This window comes from Carassius carassius, chromosome 25 (genome assembly GCF_963082965.1).
Source record: "Carassius carassius chromosome 25, fCarCar2.1, whole genome shotgun sequence".
Classification (NCBI taxonomy): Eukaryota; Metazoa; Chordata; class Actinopteri; order Cypriniformes; family Cyprinidae; genus Carassius; species Carassius carassius.
Genome location: NC_081779.1, coordinates 5,868,309 through 5,886,353, shown reverse-complemented (window position 1 = coordinate 5,886,353; position 18,045 = coordinate 5,868,309). Strand labels below are relative to the sequence as shown.

The 18,045-nt window shown below is 38.8% G+C and overlaps 2 protein-coding genes across 2 annotated transcripts in view; both read left to right on the top strand.

The window, feature by feature from the left end:
• Positions 1–1,763: 1,763 nt before the first annotated feature.
• On the top strand, positions 1,764–5,575 carry LOC132104632 (uncharacterized). The gene is made up of 3 exons (XM_059510193.1): positions 1,764–2,094; positions 2,909–2,996; positions 4,541–5,575. Exons 2-3 carry the CDS (start codon positions 2,985–2,987, stop codon positions 5,357–5,359), a joined length of 831 nt encoding a protein of 276 aa, XP_059366176.1. The 5' UTR covers positions 1,764–2,094; positions 2,909–2,984; the 3' UTR covers positions 5,360–5,575.
• Positions 5,576–7,840: 2,265 nt separating this feature from the next.
• The window catches only part of LOC132103986 (collagen alpha-1(XXII) chain-like), a 51,923-nt gene continuing 41,718 nt past the window's right edge, over positions 7,841–18,045 (top strand). The window contains exons 1-3 of the mRNA XM_059509115.1: positions 7,841–8,034; positions 11,992–12,146; positions 12,416–12,982. Of these exons, the coding sequence (XP_059365098.1) occupies positions 12,056–12,146; positions 12,416–12,982 (658 nt within the window). The 5' untranslated portion in view covers positions 7,841–8,034; positions 11,992–12,055. The remainder of the gene's footprint in view (positions 8,035–11,991; positions 12,147–12,415; positions 12,983–18,045) is intronic.

Here is an 18,045-nt window from a genome sequence, read left to right as displayed (position 1 = left end):
TGTGGTTCATGAAGTGACAGACACCGTGGGGAAGGAGGACATCTAGTGGATACCCAGGGAACACAAACCAGACAATGTGACACTTTTGATGTCATCTCTTCTCAGATCAAGCTCATTTTCTCATCTGGTGGATGACAAAACAGGTGAAAATCTACATATACTTGGGCCAGTAAGGAACAACTGGGCAAAATCCTAGCAACCACATAACAACCCTCTGGCAATCACTCAGATCACCCTAGCGACCACTTAGTAACACCAAAGTAGCCACCCAGAACACATTGGCAACCACTTACCAGAACCCTGGCAGGCACCCAGAATAACACTTAGCAACACCAACAGTCACCTAGAACATCCTAGCATCTATTGAAGAGCCCCTTGACAACCACCAGAACACCCTAGCAACCAGTTATGAGCAATCTGGCACCCACCTAGAACACCCTAGCAACCACATAGCAACACTCTGGCAATCACCTAGATCACCTTAGTGGCTACTTGCAGGCACCCAGAACACCCTAGAAAACTTAGCAACACCCTGGCAGCTATTCAGAACGCCTTAGTAACACCCTGGTAACCACCCAAAACACCCCAAGTGACCACCCAGATCACCCTAGCAACATCATGGCAACCACCCAGAACACCTTAGCAATACCCTGTCAGCTACCCAGATCATCTTAGTAACACCCTGGCAACCACCTAGGAACACATTAGCAACTGAACTTTGACAAGCACTTAGCAACACCATTACAGACACCCAGAACACTTTGGCACTTCAAAAATAATGACTTTATTCAACAATTCCTTTGTCAACGGTCTCCTCACTCCACATCACTGTATGCTGTGTACGCTCTTCTGTGACCTCCACGCCACAAGGATGCGTTGTTTTATTTCAAATCAAAGCTAAATACACGTAGAAACAGTGCATCCTTGTGGAGCGGAGGACACAGAAGAGCAAACGCAGCACGGTGATATGGAGTGACACAGGGGAGACCGTTGACAAAGGAATTATTGAATAAAGTCTTTATTTTTGTTTTTGTCCATAACAAAAAGTGTTCCCGTCGCTTCATTTAACCCAGATTGCACGTCTGATAGCAGATGGATTATTTTGACGATGACTTTTCATACCTTTTATGGACCTTGATACCGTTATTTACTTGGCAGTCCATGGGACAGTCTCAAGCCTCCAGTTTTCATCCAAAATATCTTAAATTGTGTTCCGAAAACGAACAGAATTTTTACGGGTTTGGAACGACATGGGGGTAACTGATTAATGACAAAATGTTCATTTTGGGGTGGAGTATCCCTTTAAAACTTCTGTTTTTGCGGTAGCATCACTGTTGAAGAGTAATTAGCTGGTGAAGTGGATTTATTTATTGTAAAGTTAACGAAAGTAATAATGTGCATTGTAGTGGAAGATTTTAAAATGAGCGGTTCATTCTTAAATTCTTACAAGCTTACCTTGACGCTGTAGAAATAAAAATAGAAGACAGAAGACAACCAACGAGTGCGGCACTAAAAAGGGGCGGAGCTACATAAGGTCTATAAGTATTCAACGATGATGTGGTGTTCGCCTGTTCTGGCTTTGAAGTAAATGTGTTATTGCTTTGCTAGCTCCTCACAGCCCAAAAAATATCATGAACCAGAGCAAAAATTTATATGGAGACAGGAAGAGCGCACAAAAACAGAATTATCAGCTGCTTCCATCTGAACACTTCCATCTGTGAGCGAGCGGATCAGGACAGATGGATACAGCTGGCTTGAAGGCCTGGGGTTTCAGGCAGATTGTTACAATTCTTCAGCAGATTTGAGCACTGATGCTTTTTATGCCTGTTGCCCTTTTGAAACCAATTTCGGTGTCTTTGCACTCATACCGTATAAATATATGGTCTGCTCTGTTTTTTCCAGCGCTCGGTTCAGGTCTGGATTACGACAGCAATTTCCCTGCTCTGGGTCACCAGGATCAGCTTCACTCAACACCACGGCCATACATATAATCCCATCAGCCCCAGCATGGAAGAAGAGGATTTCAGGGTGACTATGAAGACTCGGACAGAAGATTAGGCCACTGGATATCTCATTCCACTCCACAAATGGAGAGTAAGATCCTCAAAACAGGGGATCATTTGCTTGCTTTGCATTTCCACATTAGAGTTTATCTGTTGTTTTTAGCCAGAGAATTCATAATTGTCAGAAAAATGCTGAAAAAATTGCCAAAATGTGCTATATATACAGTACACTGTCATAAAAAATAAAATAAAACCCTTTACCCCCAAGGGGTGCATATTGTACCTTAGTATAGTAATATGTACCCTAAAGGTTGTAATATGTACTCTTTTGGCATAAAACCTTTAGAAGGTACAAAGGTGTCCCTATGAGGATACTGCCCCACTGACAAGCTTTTTTCTGAGAATGTCCAAGCAAAACATACTGCAGTGAATTCTGTATTCCACAATGCAATACACTCAATTTGGCTTTTCAATTCCAAAGCAATTACGTTTTATTTTACACAATATATTATTTTTTAAATGAATGCATACATTGAAATAGTAAACAGTGTACAGTATAGCATGCATTATTCATATTGTAGTAAACTGCGATCTGTAGTGCCATCTAGTGGCTGCTCACAAAATAATAATTTTCTACTTAAACGTTTGAAAACAAAATGTGTTTGTCAGTTAAGAGGAAAGGCGGCCATGTGTTCAAGAGAGCACATGTGGGTTTATGTGTGAGTGTGTTTGTGTGCGCGTGTGTGTGCGAGCTGGCTTTGATACCAACAGAGATCACACACCTGCACACTGACCCCAATCCTCATAAGGATCTTGCTGTCAGTCTCTAAGACAGCTGTCAGTCTAATGCAATCTCTCTCTCTCTTTCTCTCTTTCTCTCTCTCTCTCTCTCTCTCTCTCTGCAGAGTCACGGTCTCATGCAGGACAGAGGAAAAACAAACACAGGGCCTGATGATTTGACAAAAACACATTCAGGAAATTATGGCATCAGTTGTGAGTATTTAAGCATTCTATTCTATTCTATTCTATTCTATTCTATTCTATTCTATTCTATTCTATTCTATTCTATTCTATTCTCTGTTAGAGAAAAGTATTATTCTTATTACCAAATTACCAAAATGTGTTATTTTGATGTCACAAAATATTCGTGGACAAGCCACAAATACAAAACAGAAAAAATAATAAATAAATCTTATAAATAAAATCTTGTAATTTTATTTTAGTATGAATTATAAGCATGGCAAATTATTATAGATTAGTAATTTTTTTGTTGAAGTATTATTTGTGATGATGCATTTTCCTGTTTTGCATATATCATACTCCACTTTTGCAATTAAACTGGCGTCTTTTTGCATCAGAAATAAAACAGTTTGTGGCACCAAAGTGTAACAAAGAAGTTTTTTAGAATATCAAAAATTGTCATAACAAAATCAAAATGTCAATTTTCATGTTAAACATTTTCATTCTTTATGCAGAAATTCATATTCATGCACATTATTGTTTTTACAAAACCTAAGTGTTTAACCTGTTAACTGTCACTCATATTTTTGAACATAGACTTGAAAATGCATGATCCAAACCAAAATTTTTATAATTCATGACTGAAAACATTTTACATTTACATTTAGTCATTTAGCAGACGCTTTTATCCAAAGCAACTTACAAATGAGGATAGTGGAAGCAATCAAAATCAACTAGAGAGCAATGATATAAAAGTGCTATAACAAATCTCTTAAACGCAGTACACATAGCAAGGGCTTTTAAATAATATAATAAAGAAACAAAAAACAGACAGAATAGAAAAAGAATAGAGCAAGCTAGTGTTAGAGGTCTTTTTTTTATAATTGTATAATAGCCTACATGAAAAGAAAATAGAATACAAAAAGATAAGAAAGGTAGTTTAAAGATGGAAGAGATGTGTTTTATTTCTATTTTATGTCTTCTTCAGGGCGAGAAGAAGGCCCCATGCCGCTACGCGTGGGCATTTTAAAGTTGTCCATTTAGGACATGTCATTTTTGCAATAAAGACATTTTAATTATGGAGTGCCTCTACTATCAGAGATTTCTTTTCTCTACACTGCCTCTTAAGATGTTCTACCTTGGACCGAAGAGCACCCAAATCAAACTTAAAAGGGATTGAGCACGCCATTCATCTTGAATCTAAACAACTCAAAACTTCTGTTATGATGTAGGTTTTTGAGGTTCACTCTTGCCGTAAATTAATCTATTACTTTTCCTACATAATTTTTAACAAAGAAAATATCTATTTAAAGGTCTCCAATGATATATAGTTCGTCATGATTAGATTAGGATTTAATTGTAATATAGTGAAGTAAACGTAGGCGTCCCACCGAGGGGATGGGTGACAGTTATTAAACATAAGCCATTAGATAATCATAAGGAAGAAATTCAAGTGTCTCCAAAGTTTCCACTGGTAGTGTGTAGGCCTATTATTGATACATGTTCCATTATATCTTGTTTATATTGTCAGTATACAATACTTGTCATTGTCACAATTCTGCATTTGTGTGTTACAGATGCAGGAGAGTTTGATCTGCCAGGGTAAAAATGCAATGATCCATGTAAGTGGCTGTGACATTCGGCTGGTGTCTAAAAAGGGCCGTCTCTCACGCACACCTGCCCTCCATCTGTTATCAACAAATGCTGATGATCCAGCTCAGCCCTCTGAGCGAGAATCTGAGAATCTCCCCCCGAGATGCCCTCTAAAACTCACTCCACTAGAGCTCCCCCTAGAGGTGCAGCGGCAGAAGCTCAAAAGTGCTCAGGAGGCCAAAGCAGCAGGCTGTAAGTCGGATGGGACGTATCCGAGAAAAGCAAAAGTTTGTTGGCAGGACGGCCCAGACAAATCGCCAGGACGCTCCCCGCTGAGTACCATCACAGAGCCACACAAACCACAGCTACCTGTCAATCAATTCAAGCTTGCTTCTGATAGGCTAGCGGGGAGAGAGGCAGAGCATATGGAAGGTAATCCGACAGTCCACTCAACATGTGCTCCCGAAAATGTCTGCCAATCAGAGCACGACAACAGCCAATCAGCCGCTCCCGCTAAGAACCAGGATGCTGTCAAGCGGCGCTTAAGACTACGAAGAACCGATCGGCAAGAAGAGGATCGAAGCAAATCCAGCTCATCAGCAGGTGGATTATCTGCTGATGAGAGCAAACTGGCCTCAGCTGGCTCTGGCAAGGGTCAACACTCTGCTGAGAAGGCCCTTCGAGATGCCAGCCGTGTGCTGGAAAAGGCATCATGGAGGAACCCGCGGGAACCCGGGACTGAGGCAGTGGGTAAAGTTGGGAGACAGATGGCTGTTAATGACATTCCGGAAGCCGTACTCTGACTCTCTGACCTGAAGAGGAAGTGCAGCACGTGCTGTTGGGGTTAGAGACTTGAACATGGCATTAGAGTCATGTTTATGGAGGATTTTCCCTCTTGGGTTAAGATGGGAAAACAGCTGAGATGAAGCCTGCAGTAATGTAGAAAACAGCATAACATTACTGATCTAAATATGGATATATAAGGGATTATACTTTGATGATCTCAAAATAAACTCAGATCAGGACCTTTAAATGAAAATTATTACACTACTAACTAAATTATTATTATTATTATTTTTTTTTGCACTGAGCAATAATGCTCAGATTTAGGTTATGGAAGTGTTTGCATATTAGTGCTTTTTTATTAAATAATTCCTGATTTGCCTATATAAACATAACATAAAAAAGTACTGTGATTAATTTCCTGGTAAAAAGTTATTATATCTGTAAGTTACCCTATTTACTTATGGTGTAATGCCTTAAAATATTGATTTAGGTTTAAATGATTTTATCAAGGAGAAAGTAAATCGGTCAAGTGTGCAGCTTTTAATCATAAAACAAAATTATTTCCAAGCAGAATGCTACAGTTGACAAATCTGAATCCAGTTTTCCTTTGAGTCGTATACAATCCATTAATGATTATTGATTTTTGTGGCTAAAAACAGTCTAAGCCACGAATCTATCTATCTATCTATCTATCTATCTATCTATCTATCTATCTATCTATCTATCTATCTATCTATCTATCTATCTATCTATCTATCTATCTATCTATCTATCTATCTATCTATCTATCTATCTATCTATATCTATATAATTTTTGCTTTATGTTAAAGTAACAGGCAGCAAATACAAAAGCTTTCTTTCCACAATTCAGATGTAAGCTGTAATTAAATTTTTCCATAATAAAATCTTCATGTCTGAATGACCTTTATATTCTTACATGTCTCCTTAAACTCAAAGCACATGTAAACTTCACTTCACCACTTGTCACTCTTGTAGATCTGCATCTGTGCTGACCCATCAGTTGTCCTCTGCTGGACTTTGCCCTGAGCTAAAGTTAGTGTGACCTCCAGCGGGACCCCTTTACAAAGATAGAGGATGAAAATAGATCTTGTTTCTTTTCAATGAGACGAAGCAGTTACTTCCTGAACAATTTTGTTGTCAGATGTTTATTTGCTCTGTGGCTCGGTTGTTGATATGTTTTACTGTGCATAAAGATGGGATTTGTGTGTGTCCCATGTCTGTGAAAGTACTCTGCGGTGAGATGCCCAGATGAGAGACGAAAAGTAAGACAGGATGAAAAAGGAAAGGACGAGAAAGCAGGGGTCCTCAGAGACACAGCATGCGCACAGGAGATCTGGCATGTTCAGACTCAAAAAATGGTAAAATGGTAAATGGACTGCATTTATATAGCACTTTCAACAGACCACATGGCCATCCAAAGCGCTTTACAATTTGCCTCACATTCACCCATTCACACACACACTCAATCACACACCGACTGCGGTGTCAGCCATTCAAGGCGCCATCCAGCTCGTCGGGAGCAGCTGGGGTTAGGTGTCTTGCTCAAGGACACCTCGACACTTGATCAGGTGGAGCCAGGGATCGAACCACCAACCTTCCGGTTTGTAGACAACCTACATGAACCACTGAGCCACTGCCGCCCCTGGCCGCCTCAAAGAACAAGATGGTCAAACAGGAAAAAAACAACAGAAGTCCTGCCTGTTGACGTGAGCTCAGTGTAGTTAACACAATAATCTCTTAAGGTACAAACAGTTTTAATTGGGTTTCCTCAGAGAGATTTAGATGCTATTCTGATTTAAAATATCTTTGTTTAAAGAGATTAAAAGTATTTGTCTATCCATCCATCCATCTATCCATTATTCTATTATCTAAAAAATAAATAAATAAATAAATAAAATAACTTGTGTATACCGGGGGAAGAACACTTTATTTCTTGGTATGCATTATCTGCGTTGAATTATAATTCTATAAATTCCTATAAATTACAATTCAACTTCCTGTTAATTTAATGAATTTCATGGACTTAAATGGGGCCAATTTTTCAATTATGAATTTTGCACAACCCTGGAGCATTTACATTTGAAAAGATCCACTCTGCTCACATTCATTATTCAACTTTTCAAACTGCTTCACTCATTTGACATATTTCATATAGACAAAACGTTGACTAGCATTTACCCATCAGCCCCACTGGCAACCTGTGGTTGGCTCAGCCTGGCCTAGAAAGAAAACTCTAACTTTAAAGCCAAGGAGACGAGAGCGAGAGAAAGTGAAGGAATGTGAGTAAAAGAAAAAGAAAGAGATGAGGAGAAAGTGACCAAAATATCCCAGGAAGTTGCTCTATAATTGGCAGAGACTGTCAGAACACTATTTTATGTGCATGGACAGGGCAGGGCAGCCATCTCGTCCCCACTGAAACCCAACACTTAGAGGAGCAGTTTCTCATCCCTCCCACCTAACAGCAGAGGAGAGCAGACTCCACAACACTCTGCTCCTCACTGCAGGATTATTGTGTGTGTGTGTGTGTGTGTGTGTGTTTCATCACACCTGTGTATGACCGTACCTGGAGCTTTATTTCTAGGAGGATGCTGTTTTGACACTTCAGGTGTCTGTGAGGTGTGTTTCTAGAGGTTAAAGAAGAACTTCTTGTTCCTATGAATTGACAGCACAGGTAAGAGAGAAGTTTATCATTCATATCCCATCAGTACACACACCTATGTTATAGTGTTTAATTTTTGATATTTTATTCTAGAATAGCCATCATCTTTTGATACCCCAGTCTGGTCTACAATGCATGCTTTCTTTGTTCTTCTACTTTTTTTTGGAGAACTTTAAAAGAAAGAAAGCCTGGTTTTTACATTTCAGAAGGGGAAGAGTGAAGCTTTCTGGATTATTCATCTGCAGGTTGCTCCCATGCTGGTCGTTTAGCAGAGTTTGGCGTTTGGCCGAAGCCAGACCATGGAGTGTTAGTGGAGATAGACACACTAAAGGGTTTCAGAGCCTCAAAACTAGAAATGTAACTGCAGATGATAAAAAAGATAAAAACGGACTTTAGATGGTTGTGAAAATTGAAAATTGTTCAAGAATGAAATGACGGAGGTAACTAGGTTAGTCAATTGGGTTGGTGACCAAAATATTGTAAGTAATCAAGTTAAATCAAAAATCATTCCTAATAACTAAAAGGAGGTCAATAAAAGTAATCCAGGTTATAGAGCTGGTAACCAAACAATTGTATGTTACTGAGCTGTTAAACAAACAATAGTATATTATACTGTATGTCTAGTAACTAAAAGTTGTATGTTAGTTGATGAAAAGAATGCAGGTCAGCTGGTAACCAAAATATTTCTATAGAATATTAATTATGTTTAGCTTATAGAGCTGGTAAAGCAAAAAATTGTGTGTGATACTGTTCATTTGGTAAACCTTGTTGCTTATCGAGCAGGTAAACCAAATATAGTACTGTACGTAATCCTGTATGACTAGTAACTAAAAAGTTGTAAGGTGGTTGATGAAAAGAATGCAGGTCATAGGCCTGGTAACCATATGATTGTAAACTGTAGGGATGGTAAACAAAACGTTTTAGATCTGGTAATCGAAAGGTTTCAGGCAGAGAATTAGTAGAGGATTAGTACAGGCAGTAGATGATTATTTTAATAATCCAGAGCCTTTTTCACAAAAAAAAGAACCTTTCGAGAAAAGGAAAGATTCCATGGGTTTTAAAGTTTCATCATGGAACCACAGATGCCGATTAAGAACCTTTATTTTGACTGTAGGGCTGTAACCCTTATGAAAATGAAGTTTATTCAAGTGTGCTATTAGTATACTTTTTATGTACTTCTCAGAAATGGACTTTATGTACTCCTCAGAAATATACTTGACATATAACATTTAAGTATATTTGACTTATACTTACAAAAATTCGAAATATATTTGAGCTATACTCCTAGAATCCGTGTTGTCATTGTTATATGGTAGAGGGCTCTAGTACACATCTTCTGCACAGAATTTCCAAAAAAAACACAAGTGAAAAAGAAAAAAGAAACAACAGATACTAACACATGTAATCTAACACGATCATCTGACATGAAACAGCATCAAAGCTGTAAAGCTATGGAGTAAAATGTCGACCAATGAAGAGGTAATAATTACAGTCAAGCTTTGGGGTGTTGATCGACTCCATCTACTTTTTGATTATCATTCTGAATCCAATTCACAGTCTTTTTTCAGTTTTTTGTACAAAATTTTATTTCTTTATTTTTTATTAAACTTACCCACATTAAAGTGTTAAAAAAATGCATGAATCTAGAATAAAATGTTTTTCAGATACCTTGTTCTTTCTTTGGATTTTTTGTATGTTCAGATATCCATACAACAAAATATATACAAATTCAAACTTAAATAGGGACATAATAGTATACTTAAATTATGATATAAAGTTCACTTAAATATATACTTGCATTATAAACCACTAAACTATTAGTTTACGGAGACGATACTTCAAAGTGTACAAAGTATTTAATTAGTAAACTATCAGCATATAAGTTCCCTCTTAGTGATAGAGGTAAAATAGTTATGTACTCAAAGTTTCCTACTGTTATACTTAAAGTATACTTAAAAGTATACTTTTATATACTAGAAAGTGGGCCAATTTAGTCCCAAGGAGTATTGAAACAGTACACTTACAAGTATACTACTAGAACACTGATATTTGTATAATTGCTACATAAAGTATACTTAAAATATACTTGAACTTTACTTAAGTATACTTAGTAAAATAAACTTGAAGTATATTACCTTTTGGTAAGGGAAACAGAAGGCTGTGGATGACCATGACCTTTGTCCCTAAATGTCTTAACTTAAGCCCCTGGTAAACTTCAGATGTCTGCGTAATTTTCACTTTCAGGAGGGTCTAAGGACATCTGGACACACCTTCCTTTAATGTCCTTCTGGACATTGACCATATAATATGTACTGTAAAATGTGTTTTAAACAACATTTGTTGCAGTGAACAAAAAGGTTCACTCCCACAAGCATTCAATTTTAGTTGTGAAAATATTTTTTTCAAACAAAAGCGGGTCCATTAGTTTTAGAAAGCAACAGGTATTTTAGGCTAGGTTGACCAGAGGGCTGGTAAAACAATGTGCTCTTTAATTCTTTGGACTGCTGAACTGACTGTAAGAAAACAGAAGCCTCTAAAACTCATACATTTGATGTCCATAGAGATACCAGCCAACATACCAGCTGGTTGAATGAAAAGAGGATACAGGTAGCGGCAAAACATACAATGTTGTTTACTGGAAATATACAAATGCTCTGGTTATACTTTGGGACAGTAGTTAAATGAATGCGGGATACTTTCACAGCATCAAAGAAACATAAGAAGACCTGCTCTGGTCAGAAGATTCAAAGAGCTTATCATGCTGAGAGATACTGTGGGCTTTTAAGACCAAAAAGCAATGAGCAAGCAAGGCTTTTTCTGGGTCATAAGATGATAATGCAAACATTTATGAAGGAAAAAAAAGGAGGGAGAGGAATGAGTTAGAGAAGGCAACAAAGAAAAGACACTGAGTTGTGTCAGAGGAGGCGTCATGCCGGCAGTTCACGAGGAACAGGACTGTTTTCCTGTTGCCCTGACAGATCCAAAATTGGGCTACTAGCACTGGAAAGTTATGAGGGGGGCTTTTAACTCACTAACTGAATCAATGCCATTTTTTCCCTGGTCATCAGTATACCATTTCCCATTGATGAAATTCATTGTATTGTCTAGTGAAAACTTTGCAAAAATAATGCAATTTATGCATCTGAAAGTTAGAAAGCTTAGTTGGAACTACCTGTGAGAAGAGACTGCCATGTCATCAAGGCTCTGAAAAACTGTAATTCAATACTTCCCATCATTGTTCCCTCTGTCTCTAAAGACAGTGTGCTCCCTGGGGCTCATGGTACACCAGTCAGAACAACACCCTATTTAAAACATCAGTTCAGCTTAGCCAGAGGGTTGGAATGTAGTTTAGTGAATGGGGGAATGAATTATGGTTGGATGTAAAACTTTCTCTGATTTGTCTTCGTGTTACCCCTCCATGTTTACTCTGGTTTGCTGGCACTTTTGCTAATGTATACGTATGTCTATCAGAAAACACACATTATTTCTTTACCATGCACTTAACAATATACCTGGCATCACCAACTTTTAAAGTTTGGAGCAACTGCATTTCCAGAGGTGTCCATCACACATACAGTATATGGATGAATCTCATGGAATAATCTTTACAGTACATCACACTTTGTACCAAAAAAATATATAAATTTATTTAAAGTATTGTGAGGAAGAGTGATGTCTTTAAAGGTGACGAAAAACAGTGCCTTAGACTAAATAAATAAAATAGATAGCCCTGTATTCACTTACAGTATATCCTGTGTTTATGAGCATGGCTCATCTTGCTATCAGCTCAAACTGAAACGGCAACTTGGAAAGTACAAATCAGGATTAATGTGGGGAGCAGCAGTACATCAGTACACACAGCTTTCATGAATCATACACTCCACTTCTGTTTGCAATCGTTCAATATAACTCCAAATAACCAGAGTCCAAATGACTGATCACCTCACATTTGTTCTCATGTCTCCACAGAAGTAGCAAGTTGATGATCATCGCACCTTAGCAGGAATATCAGCAAACAACAGCGGAGAAGGAGATGAAGTTTCGATTTGGGCTCAGGATCTCTTTACTCATGACCATACTGGCTCTGACTCTGTACGGAGGCGGCGTTGAAGGACAAAGGGCAGGTGAGGCCACATACTGCACTAGCCTAAATATATTGTTTCCATGACCCCTAACCACATCTCTGTTTAACTTTAGCTTGGTGGCTCTAATTTGAGTCTGTTGTAATATGTGCTAACTGAGGTTTTGAACCTGACATACTAGTAGCTTCAAGTTCTCTGCAATATTCAGCTCATGTATTATCTATCTTGACCATGGCGGAAATACAAATCTCATAAATCTGTGGCTAAACTGTATACGGACATTGTGTAAAATTTATTTTCTTTTGTCCCAGGTTGCAAGAACGTTCACTATGATCTGGTATTCATCTTGGACACCTCTTCCAGTGTGGGCAAGGAAAATTTTGAGAAGATCAGGCAATGGGTGGCAAACCTGGTAGAATCTTTTGATGTAGGTGCAGAGAAGACACGTGTGGCTGTGGTTCGCTACAGTGACCGTCCCACCACTGAATTCAACCTGGGCAGGTACAAAACCCTCGAGGAGGTCAAGCGTGCTGCTGGGAACATCCGTTACCTGGGTGGGAATACCAAAACTGGAGATGCCATCAGCTTCACGACCAAAACCATCTTTACAGAGAGGGCAGGGGCGAGGCCTGCCTCTAAGGGCATACAGAAAGTGGCAATTTTGCTAACGGATGGCAGGAGTCAGGATTTTGTTTTAGAGCCATCGATTGCTGCAGCGGCTGCTGGAATCAGGTTGTTCGCTGTAGGGATTGGGGAAGCTCTGAGAGAGGAGCTGGAGGAGATTGCAGCGGAACCCAAAAGTGCTCATGTGTTCCACGTGACAGACTTTGATGCCATTGACAAGATCAGGGGCAGGTTGAGGAGGAGACTCTGTGAAAGTGAGTATGAGTTTGACTTTGCACCATGTACACTGTTAGAAGAACAGTGTTTTTTTTTTTGTAGCAATGCTATAGAACAGGGATGTCCAAACCTGTTCCTGGAGGGCCACTGACCTGCATAGTTGAACTCCAGCACAAATAAAACAGACCTTGAACAAGCTAATCAACATATTCAGTCTAACTAGCAACTTCCAGGCAAGTGTTTTAAAGCAGGTTGAAGCTTAACCCTGCAGGATGTTGGCCCGTCAGGACCAGGATTGGAAATCCCTGCCATTGAACAATCTTGAAAATTCTGGTCCTAAAGACCCAGTTCAGATCCAACCTTGATCATACTCACCTGCCTATAGATTTCTTGTATTACTTAAAGGGTTAGTTCACCCAGATAGCAAAATTATGTAATTAATAAATTACCCTCATGTTGTTTCAAACCCGTAAGACCTCCGTTTATCTTTGGAACACAGTTTAAGATATTTTAGATTTATTCCGAGAGCTCTCAGTCCCTCCATTGAAGCTGTGTGTATGGTATACTGTCCATGTCCAGAATGGTAAGAAAAACATCATCAAAGTAGTCCATGTGACATCAGAGGGTCAGTTAGAATTTTTTGAAGCATTGAAAATACATTTTGGTCCAAAAATAGCAAAAACTACGACTTTATTCAGCATTGTCTTCTCTTCCGTGTCTGTTGTGAGAGAGAGTTCAAAACAAAGCAGTCTGGATATCCGGTTCGCGAACGAATCATTCAGTTCACCAAATCGAACTGAATCATTTTATACGATTCTTTTTTAATGTGGCTGACACTCCCTCTGAGTTCAAACAAACCAATATCCCGGAGTAATTCATGTACTCAAACAGTACACTGACTGAACTGCTGTGAAGAGAGAACTGAAGATGAACACCGAGCCTAGCCAGATAACAAACAACAGACTGACTCGTTCTCGAGTCAAGAACCGTTTCTGTCAGACGCGTCCGATTCGAGAACCGAGGAGCTGATGATACATGTGTGATTCAGTGTGAAGCAGACTGACACACCGAACTGATTCTTTTGGTGATTGATTCTGAACTGATTCTGTGCTAGTGTTACGAGCGCGGGTAAACCGAAGTCTTGAATCAAGAGCAATCATCCCAAATGACGCCATTACGTCGAGCGCAAAAGAACTGGTGAACCGTTTTCTTCAACCGGTTTGTTGAATCGAACTGTCTGAAAGAACTACTGGTGATCCGAAAACCGATGCAACCGGTTCTTGACTTGTGAACGAGTCAGTCAATTGTTTCTTTATCTTGCTCGGCTCCGTGTTCATCTTCAGTTCTCTCTTCACAGCAGTTCAGTCAGTGTACTGTTTGAGTGCATGCATTACCCCGGGATATTGGTTTGTTTGAACTCAGAGGGAGTGTCAGCCACATTCAAAAAGTTAACAGCTTAAGTCATTTGTGGATTAATGCGTATTAGAGATGTGAACCGTTTAAAATGATTCAGTTCGACTTGGTGAACTGAATGATTAGTTCGCGAACCGGATATCCAGACTGCTTTGTTTTGAACTCTCTCTCACAACAGACACGGAAGAAAAGTCATCATTTTTGCTATTTTTGGAACAAAATGTATTTTCGATGCTTCAGAAAATTCTAACCGACCCTCTGATGTCACATGGACTACTTTGATGATGTTTTTCCTACCTTTCTGGACATGGACAGTATACCGTACACGTACAGCTTCAATGGAGGGACTGAGAGCTCTCGGACTAAATCTAAAATATCTTAAACTGTGTTCCAAAGATAAATGGAGGTCTTACGGGTTTGGAACAACATGAGGGTAAGTTATTAATTACATAATTTTGCTATCTGGGTGAACTGACCCTTTAAGACTTTGATAAGCTATTCATGTGTGTTTTATTACAGCTGGAGCTAAGCTCTACAGGTAAGTGGGCCAAAGTTGCCCATCCTGCCTTGGAAGAACTATTTTGGTTTCCCCAAATAACCTTTCAGCAAACTCTTGGGAAGTCATGGCCTAATGGTTAGAGAGTCGGACTCACAATTGAAAGGTTGTGAGTTTGAGTCTCAGGCTGGCTGGAATTGTACGTAGGTGGGGGGAGTGCATGTACAGTTCTCTCTCCACCTTCAATACCACGACTTAGGTGCCCTTGAGCAAGGCACTGAAACCCGAACTGCTCCCTGGGCGCCGCAGCATAAATGGCTGCCCACTGCTCCGTGGTGTGTGTTCACTGCTCTGTGTGTGCACTTTGGATGGGTTAAAAGCAGAGCATGAATTCTGAGTATGGGTCACCATACTTGGCTGTATGTTACTTTTTCCCCCCCCTTTTTTTAAAAGAACCATTTTTGTTTAGAGTGAAAAATATTTTGATAATATAAAGAACCTTTTTCCACCACAAAGAATGTTTTGCATAGTGGAAAGGTTTTTGATCATGGAGTCTAAACCTGTTGCAGGAGGGCCACTTACCTGGGAGTTTAGCTCCAACCCTAATTAAACACAACTTAACCAGCCTATCAAGGTCTTCAAACTTACTTGAAACTGCCAGACAAGTGTGTTGGAGCTACACTCTGCAGGACATTGGTCCCTTCAGGACAAGATCTAGACACCTCTGGTCTTGACTGAACTGTAGATGCCAATACAGAACCTTCAGATATGGCTTTCTTTACACAGTCAGATTTAGGTCGAAGTTGACTTAACATGTAATAGACTTGACAGTTAATTTAAAACATCAGACATTTAATCTGCTTTTGTTGGCACAAATTCCTATTCACAAGAAGGTCTGTTCTGTGCCATACAAGACTTGTTGGACAGGAACTGGAAGCTCTTTGGCCTGGACATTTCTGTGGTTTCTTGCCTCTGTGAGTTCTGAGTAGAGGTGTAATAAGTACAAGAGACGGAAAAACTCAAGCTCAAGTGCTTTTCCAGATACCATCTGCTCCGCAGGCAAAGAACCTAAAAGTGTATGTGGGATAGTCTTTGGAGGCCATTACAAATAACAAGCTTGCATTAAAACTATGAATATAGATTCAAAAATAACTAAAACTATGAATATAGATTCAAAAATAAATAAACCGAACTGTAGGGGTATGTGGCCTGGATTGACTGTCCAAATGCAAATTATGTGTACACATAGTATGTTTTAGTGATGATGGATGCTTAGCACATCCGAATTGGCATTCTTCACAAAAATTAGCGAGAACGGGAGAGTGACAACACCTGGAGCTCTTTAGTTTGAAGTGGAAATCTGAGTAACACTAGAGCTATCTAGAACTATTGTGTAGCAAGAGCAAAGCAATAATAAAACATAAAACATACTGTGGTGAAGCAGTCTTTTGTTGAAGGCACACTCTTTAAACAATCATTGGTATTTGAAGAGGTTGTGCCTAATTTAAGCCAGGCAGCCTTGTGGGAAGATATGGAACCACTTGGACTTGGCAGATGGAGAGATAAAAAGGGAAAGAGATAAACTGATTCATTGTAAACCCAAACCTTGAACCTGCCCTGATTCCAACCAAAGGTCCTCCTTGAATGACTAACCACATACATGACTCAGAGATCAGGAATATCAACTCAAATATCTCACTGCCAGCTTTAGACTTTGTTGTCCTATCAGGGATTAACCTTTAAGCATTTAGAATGGCTGGAACTGCATATTAAGTCCAGTTCTGTGATAACCAAGATCATCTGGCACTAGCGTTGGCGTCTAAGAATACTGGTGGCTAGAAAACATGGTATAGTGTTCCTGTAGCTCAAGTGATAGCGCATTGCGTTAGCAAGCAAGCAAGCACAAGGTTGGGGGTTTGATAGCTTGAATGCACTGTAAGTCGCTTTGGATAAAAGCGTCTGCTAAATGCATAAATTTAAATCAAGATCCAAGTTACTTTTGCCCTGAAAATTACAGTCCTAATGTTTCAAGTGGAACTGGGCTTCACCAAACCATTTTTTACATTTTAATCTTTGGGTTTTAATTTGTTTTATGTAAAAATATCAATAGCTCTTTTCAGAGCACAATCAGTGTTATTTTAATGTATGAAATGTGATTGCCTGTAATGAGATTATACATTTATCTGGGCAAAGAAAAAAATATAAGAAAATGGGATTTCCTATTCGAACATGAAATTTCAATATATTTTTCACCATACTGTTTTTACTTTTTCGATTTTAGTTAGCATTTTTTTTTTTGCATTATGGCATATATGATTCAAATTAATTTGTATTTTTACCTATTTAAATTGTACATTTTTGTACACTTTTAAAAATGTTTAATAAAACAAACAAACAAACAGATAAACAGTGTTTGACCAGGATGTGTTAAACTAATGAGAATATATAATAAAAAATAATGCTGTAATGCAAAAATTTGCATAATATTCCTTATAGTTCTTTGATAGTAAAGGAAGCACACTGGGTCATTCTTAGCATGCTTGAAATAAATGAAAAGTGCAAAGCATGTTTGACTGGATAGTTTCATCATTTAGTGTATCTGGGCTTTGGTTCAGGTCGGTGGTCCACCCATGACCACAGCATGCCAGATCAGTAATCAGTGTGGGCACACTGCTAAACAGAACAGCAGCGCACAGTAATAGTGTAGGGTATGATAATTTCTTCATGTTTGCTTTAGCACCTGTTGTCCCGGTTTCCTAAATCTGATTTTGATTAACTTAATGGGTATTTTAAACAGGAGAGAAAACATTTGATTAAGCCCCTCCCCTTCTTGTGTCTCTGAGGATTGCACACACTTGCCTGGAGGATTCAGATATGCTATCCGCAAAGATTAATTTTTTAATTTTTTTAAAATTTTTAAGATTTTTTAATTTTTTAAGATTAATTTTGGGTTGGACACAATAATAGAATGGGATTGTCTCTGTATGTGTAGTGGATCCAAGAAAACTTGGACGTGAGGTGTTTCAGTAGCTGATACTGGCATTCTGAATTGTTTTAAATGTTGCTATGTGGTTGCTAGGGTGTTTTAGGTTTCTTACTGGCTGTTTAAGTACTTTACGTTATAGCAAAAATATAGTTGGTTATGGTTTTACAAAGTCTTCAATATGACACACCACTTTCCAATAAAACGTT